Source organism: Temnothorax nylanderi, unplaced genomic scaffold (assembly GCF_030848795.1).
Source record: "Temnothorax nylanderi isolate EJ_2023f unplaced genomic scaffold, tnyl_v1.0 TNYL_tig0195_pilon, whole genome shotgun sequence".
Classification (NCBI taxonomy): domain Eukaryota; kingdom Metazoa; phylum Arthropoda; class Insecta; order Hymenoptera; family Formicidae; genus Temnothorax; species Temnothorax nylanderi.
This window is the reverse complement of record NW_027249257.1, coordinates 190,840-204,808: the sequence shown is the minus strand read 5'-3', so window position 1 is coordinate 204,808 and position 13,969 is coordinate 190,840. Positions and strand designations below refer to the sequence as shown.

Below are 13,969 nucleotides of genomic sequence, written 5' to 3'. Positions count from 1 at the left end.
CGTGACGCTACAAATGCTTCGAAGCATTCCTCTTCTCTTTTTTTTCAATGAAGAAAGAAAGAGAAGAAGAACGCTCCAAAGCATCTGTAGCGTCACGTTGACCGTAGCCATAATAAATTCCCGGTCGGTCGTCCACGTATCGGGCATTCCTGTCGCGAGATCCAAGTGGCGAATTAGGGTCGGAGCCGGCGATCTAGATCTAGGACGATCGGTAGCGACGACGCGCTCGTCAGCCGATCGTTCAAGCCAGGGATATACGCTCTCGCGAGGATCGCGCAGTTTTGCCGTGACACACACGTAACAATCGGGACGACTCTCTGGAGGGAAGTAGATCGCGTCCCAGAGACCCATCTCCCCACACCGCGGTCTCGGAAATTATCGGTATATAACATCATATAGCGGGTAATAAAATCTGCTTTACAGCGAAAGTAGACTCCGTACGTAGAATGTACTTTCAAGAGGCCCGTAAATAAAAGTGAAGACATGCAGAGAAGATCGATAACGCCAACAATGAGACTATAATGGTTGCTTTTCTATCCCGTGGCTGAGGGATAAGCGAATATTTTAATTGATTCTAACGATTCGCAAAATCTCTCAAAAGCGGACCCCACGACGCTGAATCGTCCCTCTGTATTTTCTTATTAAATTGAAAGCATTAGAAAGTCATTGTTAATAAAACTTCCCGTAGCTCGCGTTTCTGCGTCGTAGAATTGCCTCTTAATTTTATGCAAACTCGCTCGTTAACCGTATTGAACTTCCGTCAAACGATTTTTAAAGAGCCTTAAAACATCACCTCTCCGTGCACGCCGTGACGCGAGAGAGCTAAGACTCCACGATTAAAAAATTGGCTTCATTACAGGACGTAATTAAAAGATGATAATAGAAGAACGAGAGAGGAAAAGAGTAGAACACGCTGGTTGCGCGCGACATATATATAGTGTCCCAGATCTATCGGGTAAATATATTTTGGCGACTTTTTCCACACATTCGAAATTTTGAAGAAATTCTTCTTCTTAAAATAATGATCGAAATATCGATGTCTTCTGAACTACAAACGATCGAAAATAAACTCACTCTTTGCGAATTACACGTAATTAAATGGAACCTTTAATCCGTTATTTAATTTGAAATATTTCTTAATTCAATGTTCTAACAGTCTAACTCCTTCAATTCTGAGTCGTCAATCTTTAACGTTTTAATTTAAATGTGATTACATTCTCTTCCTCTCCCTCTCTTTTCCATTGAAGTTCCACCAGTCGTTAAACAAGTATTCAAATATTTAAAATTTCTATGCAAAGTTTTGGCTCGAATTTGTACCTAAAACGTGATGTATCTTAAACCCTAAATCAGATAATTTTCCTGTAAACGCAAATACACTTACTTTCTGATAAAAATGTAAAAGTTGTTCTCGTGAAATTATATCTCGTTTCAGAATTCGAGAAATTCACGTCGACATGTCAATGAGTTTCGATCGCTGTTGAAACATCACACGGTGGCTTCGGGACATCCCATATAGAGAAGACGCGGAGGAAGCAAGGCGGGACAGGCAGGAGCGTAAACAAGGAGAATGCATCGCGGGGGTGGCACGATGGGGTACGAGGGCGAGAGGGTTGTACCCGTCGCTCATGCGCGCCTAGAACCCCGCCCTGTCGCTTCGGACCACAGCCTGTCCTGTCGAGGACTCCTCGCCGAGGTGGTCGAACAGTCACGCTTGAACCCGCGATCCGCGAGGCGGACGGCACTCGCCAGGAACGCGCTGGTGCTCGTACGCGAGAGGAGGAGGAGGAGGAGAAGGCCCCGCGAAACATCTGTCCTGGTCCCCCCCCGGTCCGTCGCGCTTTCACCCCTTTCACAGTTCTCTTCCCCTCTCGAGATCGCAGGATCATCGAGATCACCCCGTGATCCGATCGCGACGGCCGGTGAGTGTGAGTGTGTCCTATGCACCCAGGAAGGATCGACGGCGGCGGATCGATCGGGTACGCGACGGGGAGTCGCGTGTGGCGACAGGAATTTCAGGATCGCGACGCGACCGACGTCGATGCCAGGCATCTCTCCGCTGCGTGGCAACCAGTTGCAGAGCTGGTGTTAAACGGGACCCGTTAAGTGTTACCGCGAATGGTCCTTCGGCGCGAGAACCAAGCTGGACGGCGACGGGTAGATCGCGTCGTGGCACCATCGGGATTCACCGGCGGAGGCTCACACGGGTTCTGAAGAGAGTACGTCGAATACCTTTACTCTTTTTCCGCTGGAAACAGACAGCTGGGTGGATCGATCTGGAGCGCGTGGCGGATCGTCAAGTATATACCAGCGACCGCTGTTGATTGCGGATAGACCTGGCGATAGTAATAGCGCAACGTCCGGGATGAAAAGCTCCTTCATTAGCGGAGACGAAATGTCGTTGACGATTTGTGGCTTCCTCTAGTATAATTTTACGATCGGTTCTAAAGCTGACGAGCAAGGTACATAGGGGAGAGTCGCGTCACGTCGACCTGCTTGTCGTATAAGTTTCACATACGCGATATCGAATTCCTTTGACTCGATATCCGTCGTTCAAATATCACAACGTGCGCCTTACCGATATAAAAAAAAAATAAACAAAGAAACGAACGAACAGGCCTAACTTGGGATCAACAGATTAACAATTTCCAAAATAGCACGCGACTTTTCTAACGCGTGAAACGATCGTCAGTCTTCTCGAAGATTTTTCATATACGTGCGCGGGGCGCGCTGCTACGCGCGCGCATTATCGAAATGCATGATTTCCTGCAAAACGGCAGTGGCTGAAAGGTCGTGATCGATCGGCTCAATTTGATAACCCAAAGGAACCTTAAAGCGTGCAAGGTCGTTACGTATAGCGATAAGGTAAAGACTTTCCACGGTTGAAAAGTCGAGGAGGAGAGTCGAGAGGAGGTGGCTCGGTGGAGCCGAGTGGTACGTGGCCTATCTACACAAACGATGCCGAGATTTACAAGTGTCTATTCGAGCAAGCGTCGAACTTGAAGGCGATAATCGACCTCATCGAATCCTCGCGTGATGCCGAGCCAAGGCCGTGGCGAGAAGACGTGCATGGAGCTTTGCGAAGCGCGCGGCATCGTTTGCGGGATCTTGCTTCATGGTGCTCCTCGAGATTTCGGGAGGAGATCCGCGACGATCGAGCGTACATCGACGAAACAATAACGCGGCGTCGTCGATCGAGGATCTCGTATAAGCTACACCTAAAATTATATCCTAATTTTTTGTATCGAGGAGCTCATATTGTTCGATAAAATTCCCCGGTACACACGACGAAATTGTCTCGACGACCGTACATCGAATTTCGAGACGAGCAAACGAATTGGTAAACGGCCTCGCTCAATGCTTCCTAGCGAAAGACGGGATCGCGATCGAGCTCACTTGATCCCCGGTACTCTGCCGGACGAGTCGTCCACGCGGAAACCGATGATCGATGCGTGCCTGCTCGGCAGTTGATCCCGGAGGATCAAGGACCCCTTCCCTCCATGAACCTATAGCGTCTAACCGTATACGAAGCGATGATCGGCCAGTAGATCGGCGCGCTCGATGAATCGTCGCAGAATCGAGGCATCGAGCAGCAGCCAGCACCGCCCGAAGAAGAGGAAGCCGTAGTAGAAGGAGCCTTGGCCGCGTAGCGTCGTCTCGATCTCGAGAGAAGCCGTCTCCCGGGTGATGCGCGGAAGTAGCTCCGAACTCCTGCTGGAGGCGAGCTGCAGCCAGTGCCAGAGCGATCACGATCGGAATCAGGGTCGGGACAGCGGCGGCGAGTACGACTTCCACGAGCGGGAGCTGCTACGCCGTCGCAAGCTGTTGGAGCTCGGGCTCGGCGCGTCGCGGCGCCGACCGCCACGGCCTACCTGCCGTCAGCGGTTTAATTTCTACGCGACATCGGCCCTGGCCTTCGTCGCTACGTCAGGCGGCGCGGCGCTCCTCTTCCTGGTGCCGCTCTACGTCGACCCGGCCATCAGCACCCTAGCGGCGGACTTCTCGCCGGAGCCGGTAATCTGCACGACCTCGCGGCGCGAGGACCTCGCCGGTCTCTTCAACTGTACGTGGAGCTCGTGCCGCGAGGGATGCACCAGTGACGTGTACAGCTGCACTCACATATACGTCACGTACACGCCGTGGAGTAACGCCAGCATGAAGAACGACACCGGCGGCAGGAACACCACCGCGAACGCCACGGCCGATCTGGGCACCGTCACTGCCGGTAGGATCACTAAGTCGCAGTCTTCCTTAGCGTTTTTCACTTTTCTCCTTGTATCTTCCACATGCACAGAAAGAAAAAGAAGTATCAAATCAACACTGGTATGCTCATATATATACGCAACAATATATAATCTTGAAACGAGATTATATTGCGTTAAACGATGAAAATTTGCTTGAATGAAGTCATTTGTATAGTTAAACGAAGTTTTCTATAGTTCAATCAAGAAGAAAAAGTTGAAATACTTATAAGATAATTATATGTTGTTGCGTATACACAAGTATATCAGTGTTGATTCGACACTTGTTTTTTTCTGTGTGGCTATACAATTGAGAATGATAGTCAAAGTTAAAATAAATTGGACGTTAAATCAGATTGGCAAAAAAAAAGGTTGAAGTAATGCCGTAGAGAAATAGGCAGGAAAGCACGAAGTACAATAGAAAATCCGAAAATATAAATCGTAATATGATTTCAAATATTAGAAACAACGTTGTTGAACGCGAGGTACAATTCGAGATGTAACGGACGGAATCTGTAAAATTCAAAACCACAATCGGTATCGCTACCTCTTTCTCTATATCGCTATTTGACTATAAAATAGAATGTATCGCCTGGGAAATCGAAGAGAAATTGGAATACATTCCGATTTAGTAGATCAACGTTGCGGATTGCATGCGCGTGCTCGGCGAGCATAAAAATTCAAATCTACCACTCTCCCCGATGTTAATCTCCGCTGTAAAACATGTCTTTGTCGAGCAGTGTCCACGCCGGGGGATGTCGAGGCGGTGCTGTTGGTGAACATCAAGGGCTGCGGATATCCGCCGGCAGTCGATTGCAAGAACTTCACCCGCGAGTTGGGTTACGAAGGCGCGAAGTTTCCCTGCCATTATAGCCGGGTGAATGGTAGCATAGTGATGGCAAACTATAATCGCGAGGCACAGGTCGCCATCATCATGCACTTCTTCGCGGCGCCTTTCGTAGTGACTCTCGCGACCAGCGTCGTGCTGTGTGTGATGCACTGTGACTGCAGGTGCACGCCGCCACCGCGACACCCGCCGCGCGGCATGAGAAGATCCAGGGGCAACGACCTCAGGTAATTAGTTTCGCCAAAGTACAAAGCCAGTGATACACACACACACACACACACACACACACACACGTTCGTTCGTATATACCTAGACAATTTTCTTTTTCTGACGGACGTACGGATTGTTCATTAGCCCTAGTAACCATATGTCCATGATACACACACGTTTTGTGCGGAATGAGTTAAAGTTTTGCCTTTGTTAGTTTGAATGTAACGTATCTAGAATAGAGTAGAGTAGAGTAGAGTTGTCACACACGGAATAAAAGTGCTTTGTTACTTTAAAGAATTGTTGAAACGCGATAACAAACGCGTCGGAAATCCGGGCGGTGATATCAATCGAGTTAATAATACTCTCACGATAATGACAAGTCACACACGAAGCTGGTAAATTGGTGTTAATATAGCAATTATTGTAATATTACAGCTGCTGCATGAGTATAAAAAATCGATAACGGGTTAGAAGCGTGCCAGAAGTCGTCCGATTTAGAAGGTGTATTTGACGAGGCAAATAAACTTTCTAAACCATACGTAAGACAATGACGACTTAACAATGATGTTACTACCATCGTACTTACTGTCGTCGTGAAACGATGCTAAACTCTTTCGGCTGCAAATACTGCCTTAGAAGGTATCTCAAAGATCATTTTTCAAGGATTGATTGGTGTAATCTTATCAATCTTCGTGTTCCGTTGTGCATAAATATTCATTTACATGATCGTGTTATCAAACTAAACAATCTTCTTAGCGTTTCTTCATTCTATTTTTATATTAAAAAATTGGCAAATAATTTATTTTTTTATTCACGTTATATATTATTCAAAATTTATATTGCCAAAAATTTTACGAAAATGTAATCGTAATCATTTTCTTTGTCCACTGTTCTAATTAGAATCATTTACAATTTTCAAAATCAGATTTTCAGTTAATATACAGAAGAGTATTTTCTCCTTTTATGAAAATTAATACTTGATTGTCGTAGTTTTGGAGCGCGAGAGCAAAATAAAAATAGAATAACTATCGATGATTTATTTAAACAATAAGAAGAATCATTTATCGAGTGAATTATTAAATCCGCTTTGACGCTTCTCCGCTTTCGCAATATCGTCGTTTAAATTAAATATTTATATTGGCTTGTGTTGCTAAGTTTTTCCGAGAAAGCTTGTTACTGCATGCTAATTCATTAATATTCGCTGCAAAGTGATACAGACCAACGTTTCCTCTGAATCGCTATAATTTACATGGAAAACGCTTTGCCGCAAATACTAGTGCTTTTTGAATACACGACGGAACACGGAGGCGCTGCCTTAGGAATAGAAATACACATTTATCATATTATTACAGAAAAGAGCGAATCGCAGAAACGGAAATCGGATATCGATTCATCATCTCTCTCTCGTAATCTCCACTAATTAGCTCCAAAAGGCGCATTCATCTCATTAACGATACGAGTGCGCTGCCGAAAGCCGTGACTGCGCTCTCCGTGCAACGCAATGAACATGTAAAAAGAGATCTCTAATTATCGATCGGATGCCGTAAGTAATTCCGTGCACTCGGAATAATCGAGTTCTCTCTCACGAACGTTGATACGTTGCGTGAACAAGCATATAGAGCAGCGCGTACCTCGCGTATAACTCGCGTGATCTATCACTTTTCCGAATGTTCTTTTTTTCCTCTCCCCTTTAATTTTTCTTCTTAATTGAGTCGTTGAGCGAAACAAATCACATTTTTCTCGGTAAGATATTTATGAAAGTGCCTCGTGTAAAATCCTGTTAATGTATTACAGCAATTTTTCTAAATCAACAAGACTGCCTAAAGTACTTGAACGGAATATCCCGACAAAACCGCTTGAAATAAAAATACCAAAAGTTGGTAGTCACGCCAGAGTTGTTAAGTATCATATTGCTTGAAATATGGCTTACAAATATTGACTTGCCGTGTCTGTCGATCACTATTTCGCTCAACCGCTGAATTTCCGCTACCGCATGAGATTTCCCCCCTCACACAGATCAACGCTGTATTAAGAGAAATAAAAGGGACCAGATTGTTGAACCAAGAAATCACGTGTCAAGAAGCTAATGTAATAACAGCCCGCAGAGGCAGCGAGAACAAAAAGAATTATATGTATTGTTATTTCTATAATATATACTCTCATCTCTATAATATTCTCGTCGCACACGTCGAAGAATCGCTGGAAATGGACTTATCGAGTTTTGCGCTACGGCACTACGAGGGTGAGATATTAATCCACGTCCGAGCGACGGGGGCAAATGCAAGAAATAGATGTGCGATTGAAGTCAGAAGTCATTTCTGCTGTTTTAAGCATCGCGATTCAACGTAACGCGGAGCCTCGAGGGCTCATTCCCTCTCCGAAAGCTACCTTGTTATCTTTCTACTTTCGACCGTTTGTCATTTCCACGACGATGGTATTAGAAGACGGAGGATCGGGGGCGAGGATGACAGCTAGCAAATGGCAGCCCCGACTGTCATACATCAGATTTGGATTAACCAGCGACCCTGGCCGTGTTGCCTTTCACTCTTTTTCTTCTCTCTCCTTCTTTCTTTCTCTTTCTCTCTTCGCTCCCCCTCTTTTTATATCTCTTCTTTTTCATCTTTCTTCGCAAAGTTGTTTGCTACTGAACGTATCGCGTGCGTTTTCACCACAAACGGTATTTTTGTTGCCAGGGTTTTTCCGCTTTTATCTCGCCCAGGCCACGGGAGTTGTCGCACAAATCGCTGTAATCCGTAATAATGTAATTATGTTTGCCCGGACTCTCTGGGTTCCGGGGGAATTATCTCGGTTAATCGCGTTCTATCTGAATGAAACTGGAATGTATCATTTCCCGCAGTTCATACTTTCGCATTTTCATGACTTTCAGTCAGAAATTGTCGCCGTCGATTCTCGTTTCTAAGTAGTACAAGTAAAAGATAAGATCGTTATGGAATTTATATAAGGATTATATAAAGATATAGAAAAAGAAAAGAGTATGAAATAAAATATTGTGAGAAACAGTGAAGGCGTATGGTATTCCTGAATTCTCCACCGGGATTTTTATGGGACAATTTAAAGCGACCTATTAAATCGACGATTTTGCATGTCACGCTGCTTGATCTCCGTTCAACGATATCCCTCGAAAGTCGTGTGTGCGGCAGAGAAAAGACGCGATACACGATACCGCTGTCGTGTCACTGTTGCTGGAGATCGTGTTTCGTATCAAAGAAGGGTAAAGATGAAGTACGGCAAATTCCGTTACCGTATCCTTCTTCCTCAGAATTTCCACGGGACAGACGGATAAGCCCCGGCCGTGCTATGAAATACGAGAAATTCTTCCCGAACGCGGAAAAATTCACTCCGGTGTACTACGTTCGTGTGATATCATCACGACGAACTAACGATTACGGCAAACTTTTCGCTCGAGTTTTACGGTGTATAAATTATTCGAGTTAAATGGACTTGTAATCGCGATAAAGGAACACCTCCATTTCCCGTGAAAAGGAGTCGCTTCCGCAAAAGAAAGAGAGAGAGAGAAAGAGAGAGAGGAGAGGAAGAGATAGCTTTCTCGAATCTATGTCGCGCAAAGTACGTCTTGCGAAATAATAAGAAGTATATTTGACATTTGTTTTTCTGAGAATCAGAGAGAATCGGGCTCTCTCGGAAGGAACGGGAAGGAGTAGAATACTTGGGCGTACTCGTTAACTTTGCGACCATCCGGGATGGTATTATACATAAGCGGATGAAAGGGATAAAAAAAATCCTCTCGAACTTTTAATTGAAACAGTGCTCCGAAAGAGCCGTATAGCTACGTGTCAACACGTGAATGAGAGAATATCTCGGGAACTCAGTTTTACGGCGTTGCTGAAGTGTCCGCGACTATTAGCGCGAGTGAATGAATGAGATTTTAAACTGGCACATCGGAGGTAACCTCTTTGAACATACTGGAGGACAGTTAGTCGAGAAGAATGCCGCGTAAAAGTTAAGTTACCATAATTTGTATAATCTTTCGTTGCTCGATGACGTTCATGGCTGGTTCTCCTTTCATACTTGGAGCCTGGCCAGAAACTTACAAAAGGATATACTTTTGCTGGGTTAATTTATAAGTAATTTCCATTCGTTTAATGCCTTCTTGAAAGATTGTAATTAAAGATATTGTGGAATTGCTATTTAAAATTGTTACTTCTTATTTTTAGATATATACGCACGGACAGATTATTCAATTTGGAATGGTCTGTGATGTAATAATGAGAAATAAATGGCAGTATTTCAGTGAATAAGAATTTCTAAGAAAGTTCGAAAATAGAATAGAAACCGATTATACTTTTATGTATTCCGATTTATATTCTGCATATATCGCTAAGCTCTTTATACGATGTGATAATATTTTGACGTACATTTTACACGTAAAGTGTAATAATACATTTAACAAAGTGAAAGTATTAAAGCACGTTGTTTTACATTTCCCTTATTCCGTGATACTTAGAATTAGACTGACATCTACGTGAAAAGCAATTAGTGTAGAAAATTACACTACAGTTTTATTTTTATTCCGATTATCCTGTAGGGGCAAACACTCAGGATATGGGAAGAGTAAACATTGGAATTTCCAATTATGCGCAAACTGCATGGCTTCCACCGTGGCGCGCGGTGGTTAATTTGACGTTTGAGCAATGCTGCTCCGTTACGTTTCGGACGCATGAAGTTACGGCTGCTTTATTTTGCGAATCGCTAGCGACGGGGCAAAAAACTGTCGTGAAAAAAAATTGGCAGTGATCGAGAGAGGGATAAATAAATAAGGTAGATCGTTCACTGTCTCGCGCACACACGCAACGACGCAGTTGCCTGCAATTGCATTTGTCCTGCATTCCGCGAGAAGCACGTGCCGCTTATAGCTTTACAATCCTATTAAATATTTATTTACTTAATTTGAAACGCTGATACGATTGTTTGCAATCCTCGTGTGCACGTTATTACTTCGCATCGCATATATACGTTATCAAGAACGTTGGCGTGTCTAACGGATGACTCATAATCGATGATGGTATCGAAAGGTGTGTTTTTTTTACCGCGTGCGGGAACGCAGAGGGGGAACGTAATCTTTCTTTTATAAAGTCGACCACGGACGATTTAATCTAATTATAATTTAAACCGCGAAGAGAGAGAAAATGCATTTTTATCTTGTGCAACCATCAGAGACACAAAGCGTTCTTTGCAAATCGCATTACGCTGATTTCTCGTGATATATCACTATTAGTTTTTTATTTCGACACAACTTGTGAAAGCTTTATTGATTTATTTTTCTCATAACTGACATTTCGTTGCCATACATTGTCGTAATAATTACTATACGTTGCATAACCCTTCGGGCAATCGGTTACCGCGATCGGTTATAAACACGTACGCATATGGCGCGTAACTCACACGCGACAGAACCGTACATGGGGTTACGCACGATTTTACAGCCCGTGTACGATCAGACGGAGCTTAAGGGCGCCTGACTTTATCGGAGCGCACGCAAAATACAGTTGCAATACCGGTGCTTAATTGCTTCGTGTTGCACAGCGCGTATATAACTGCCTCCACCTCCAACGTCGAGGCGCTTGCGGTAGCAGCGATACATCGAAGGAAGATTAACTCCACAGGGATTACCGTGCAACGGGTTTAACCAGATGGAGAAGGATAACGGAAACTAAAAGGCATATTAATCGTGGGAAAACCGGCATTTCCGAGATGCCGTTCTCCGAAATTCTCCGAAATTTAGCGTTACCGCGCTTTGAAATAAGCTCGGTGACTAAGAATTAAATTTAAATAATACTCTCATTCGATACGTTTTAATTGCAGGACAAATGTAATCAAAGTGATTAAAATAAAATTCCTCTCAGGAATTGAAAGAAAAAACAAATTCCTTAGATGAAGCAGAAATTTATAATGTCACAGTAATATGTGAGAAAAATTTTCGAATTATATAAGAAGAAAATATAAGTATCTTGATGCGTATGTATAAGTCGCGTTTACATCATCGCAATGCAACATAAAATTTAATAGACCTTAATTTTCTAACTAACTGTCTGTTTTATTTAACGTTATGAAGATCAACGTGACGGAACATTGTGTGTTTCCATGGCACTTTCCTCCACATTGTTATCTGTACTAATATTTTGTTCATCAACCAAGTTACGCGCAAGTGACTTTTCAGAAGAGGGACGGAGGGCAGGACTTCCTGAGAAATTATTCGATTACCGCAACAATCCTTTACACTATCCGCCGCTATTACAATGGACGACCTATTCGGGAGCCCTGCGATTATTGACTATTTATTCAATCTTGTGCTCGTGTTCGACGCGTTTATTCCCACCTCGCGGAATTACGGTTTCGATTTAACTAAATCAGTTCACGACGCGCCGAGGTCGCGCGTTACACATACCAATACGTCCTTTTACATGCTCATACGCACGTACGCCACACGATCTTACGCGATATCGCACACATCTACCACGTAGTGGCAGGCGCCACTGCTCGGTACGATCGGTGTGGAAGTGGTTATCTAGCTCGCCATTAGGCACGATTGTAGTTTAATTGCTTTTGACGTACGTTCCGGCCGTAGCGCCACTCCAGTCCTTTTAAAAGTAAACTCGAATCTCCACGGCATCTCAACGCGAGCGAAATCGGCGAGAAATATTATCGAAGGCTTTTATGAGATTTTGCCCTTAATTAAGATTAAAAGAGTCGACTCTAACAGAGGGACTGGAAGTAAGATTAATGTCTTAGACACTGAAGAGCAAAGTTGAAAATATTTTTATGGCCATCGCGATAATGATTCCCTTTCACGAGTTTTGGTAATTAAAATGAAGACTAATCGCATTTTTATCGCTACATTTATCTCTGAACGGAGTTATTATTTGAACAAAATTGTGAAAAGTTCTATAGAAATTTTATATTGCGCATTATATATATATATATATATATATATATATATATATATTGTGACCAAAGGGTTAAAGTTAAGAGGTAAAGTTGAGGTCGCAGACCCTCCTCGGTAATATCTCTTTAAAAATTTTGGAAATTCATAACTTAGCGGTTCTGAAAAGTTATCCATTGAACTTCTAGCGCCGATTTCCTCCCCCTTCAAATTATTCGAAACGGTGTCAACGTTGTTGTTGTTTACGCTTCGCGATATTCCACTGAAAGCTTGCTACCGTCTGCCGCGTGATGAGGAAAAGTCGTTGGAAACAATATAAAGAGCCTGGAATGCAGGTCATGGCGCGTCTCTTTGTAGTGCATTTCACGTATGCCTTTGGTGAACAAGATTGACTTTCCACGCAAAGAATTTGCCTTTCATTATCTGCGCCTCGATTATTTATGACAGCCATGTGAAACGCCCGTGATCAAAATCAATTAAAAATGTGTGAACTATGTTCGACAACAGAGCGTACGGGACAACAGTGCAATCGATAGCGCGAATTTTTCTGGCAACGCAACTAAAATCGATAGCGATGTAACTACGCAACGAAACCATACGTGACATATATAATAATCATTGACGGCGTATTCTGCGAATATACCGCTATCTTCATTTAAACTGCGGTTATTCATCGGTGTTGACGTTAATCACCACCAATTGACAACGTTTCTGTGAAGAGCTATATACCACGTATCTAAAGAGCTTTGATTTCAATCGAGTTGTTGCTTCAATTCCGTTACGTTCCTTTCGCCTGCATTGGTAACTTTTGTCCTACATTTTATACAAATGTCACCACGGAGTGAGGTGTATATGTAGGTAAATAACGTTTGAAACGTGTTCGAAAATCCGAAAACGGAATTTTAGAGGGCCGTTGAGCCTTCGCGTTCGAGTACCGTCGAGACCACATTTCAGACCCCTCGTGTTCCTATAAATTGTAACATTATTACAGCAGGGCTCGCGTATAGCTGTGATAATATTCAATTTATGCCAGTCGTCAACTTTGTCGAGCCGCGGCAGAACGATCCTAAATTTGTCGATCCGCATTTTCCGCAATGGGACACGATGATCGACGCCTTCAGTATAATTTATTCAGGCACGTCAGATTTAGGTATATCGAGCTTGCGCGTGAGTCGGTAAATCTTTGCCCATTGGCCGGGCGTAAAAACGATCCTAATACGTTTATCACGTCCCCTCGGGTAAGTTATGCACGAAGTGTAGAGCGTTGAATCGAGTTCCCAAGCGGTCCGGGGAACAGATGGCGAAACACCGCTCATCGATCGTGTCCCTTGTCGTCTTGCTGCCAGTTCCCAGTGAAGGGCAGTCACGAGATACGGCGAAAAGTATTTCAAATATGGGATTCATGCATTCACCAGGATAAGTCAGTATTTCCCTCCTCTTTCGCCAACACTGTCAACAAACTATTTTGATTTGGTAATTTATTTTCTCCATGCGTTCATCGTAGGATTCATATTCTAATTTCTGTCATGCATCCTGAGTGAAATAATAATTCTGTCACGTATACGATGACGAATTACATATGAAATGTGTGTGACTAAAAAATGCGCGTTGAATTTTAATATTATACGTATTATATGTGAACTAAACATAAAAGGATACTCTAATACTGAGAGAAACAGCCAATATAGTATGGTGTTCCATTTTTTAATTCAAAAAAATAATTCCAGATTATTTAAAATTTAAATTAAATTT

General features: G+C 43.4%; 1 protein-coding gene across 3 annotated transcripts in view; it reads left to right on the top strand.

The window, feature by feature from the left end:
• The first annotated feature begins 1,455 nt into the window (after positions 1–1,455).
• Teh1 (tipE homolog 1) overlaps positions 1,456–13,969 on the top strand; it is a 46,526-nt gene continuing 34,012 nt past the window's right edge. For 2 of the 3 annotated variants that reach the window (XM_071716897.1, XM_071716898.1), the window contains exons 1-2: positions 1,456–4,222; positions 4,979–5,312. In XM_071716897.1, coding sequence (XP_071572998.1) covers positions 3,685–4,222; positions 4,979–5,312 — 872 coding nt within the window. In that variant the 5' untranslated portion in view covers positions 1,456–3,684. Of the gene's footprint in view, positions 4,223–4,978; positions 5,313–5,730; positions 5,935–6,647; positions 8,316–13,969 lie in introns of those variants that run through there. The other variant, XR_011719682.1, reaches the window with a different exon arrangement.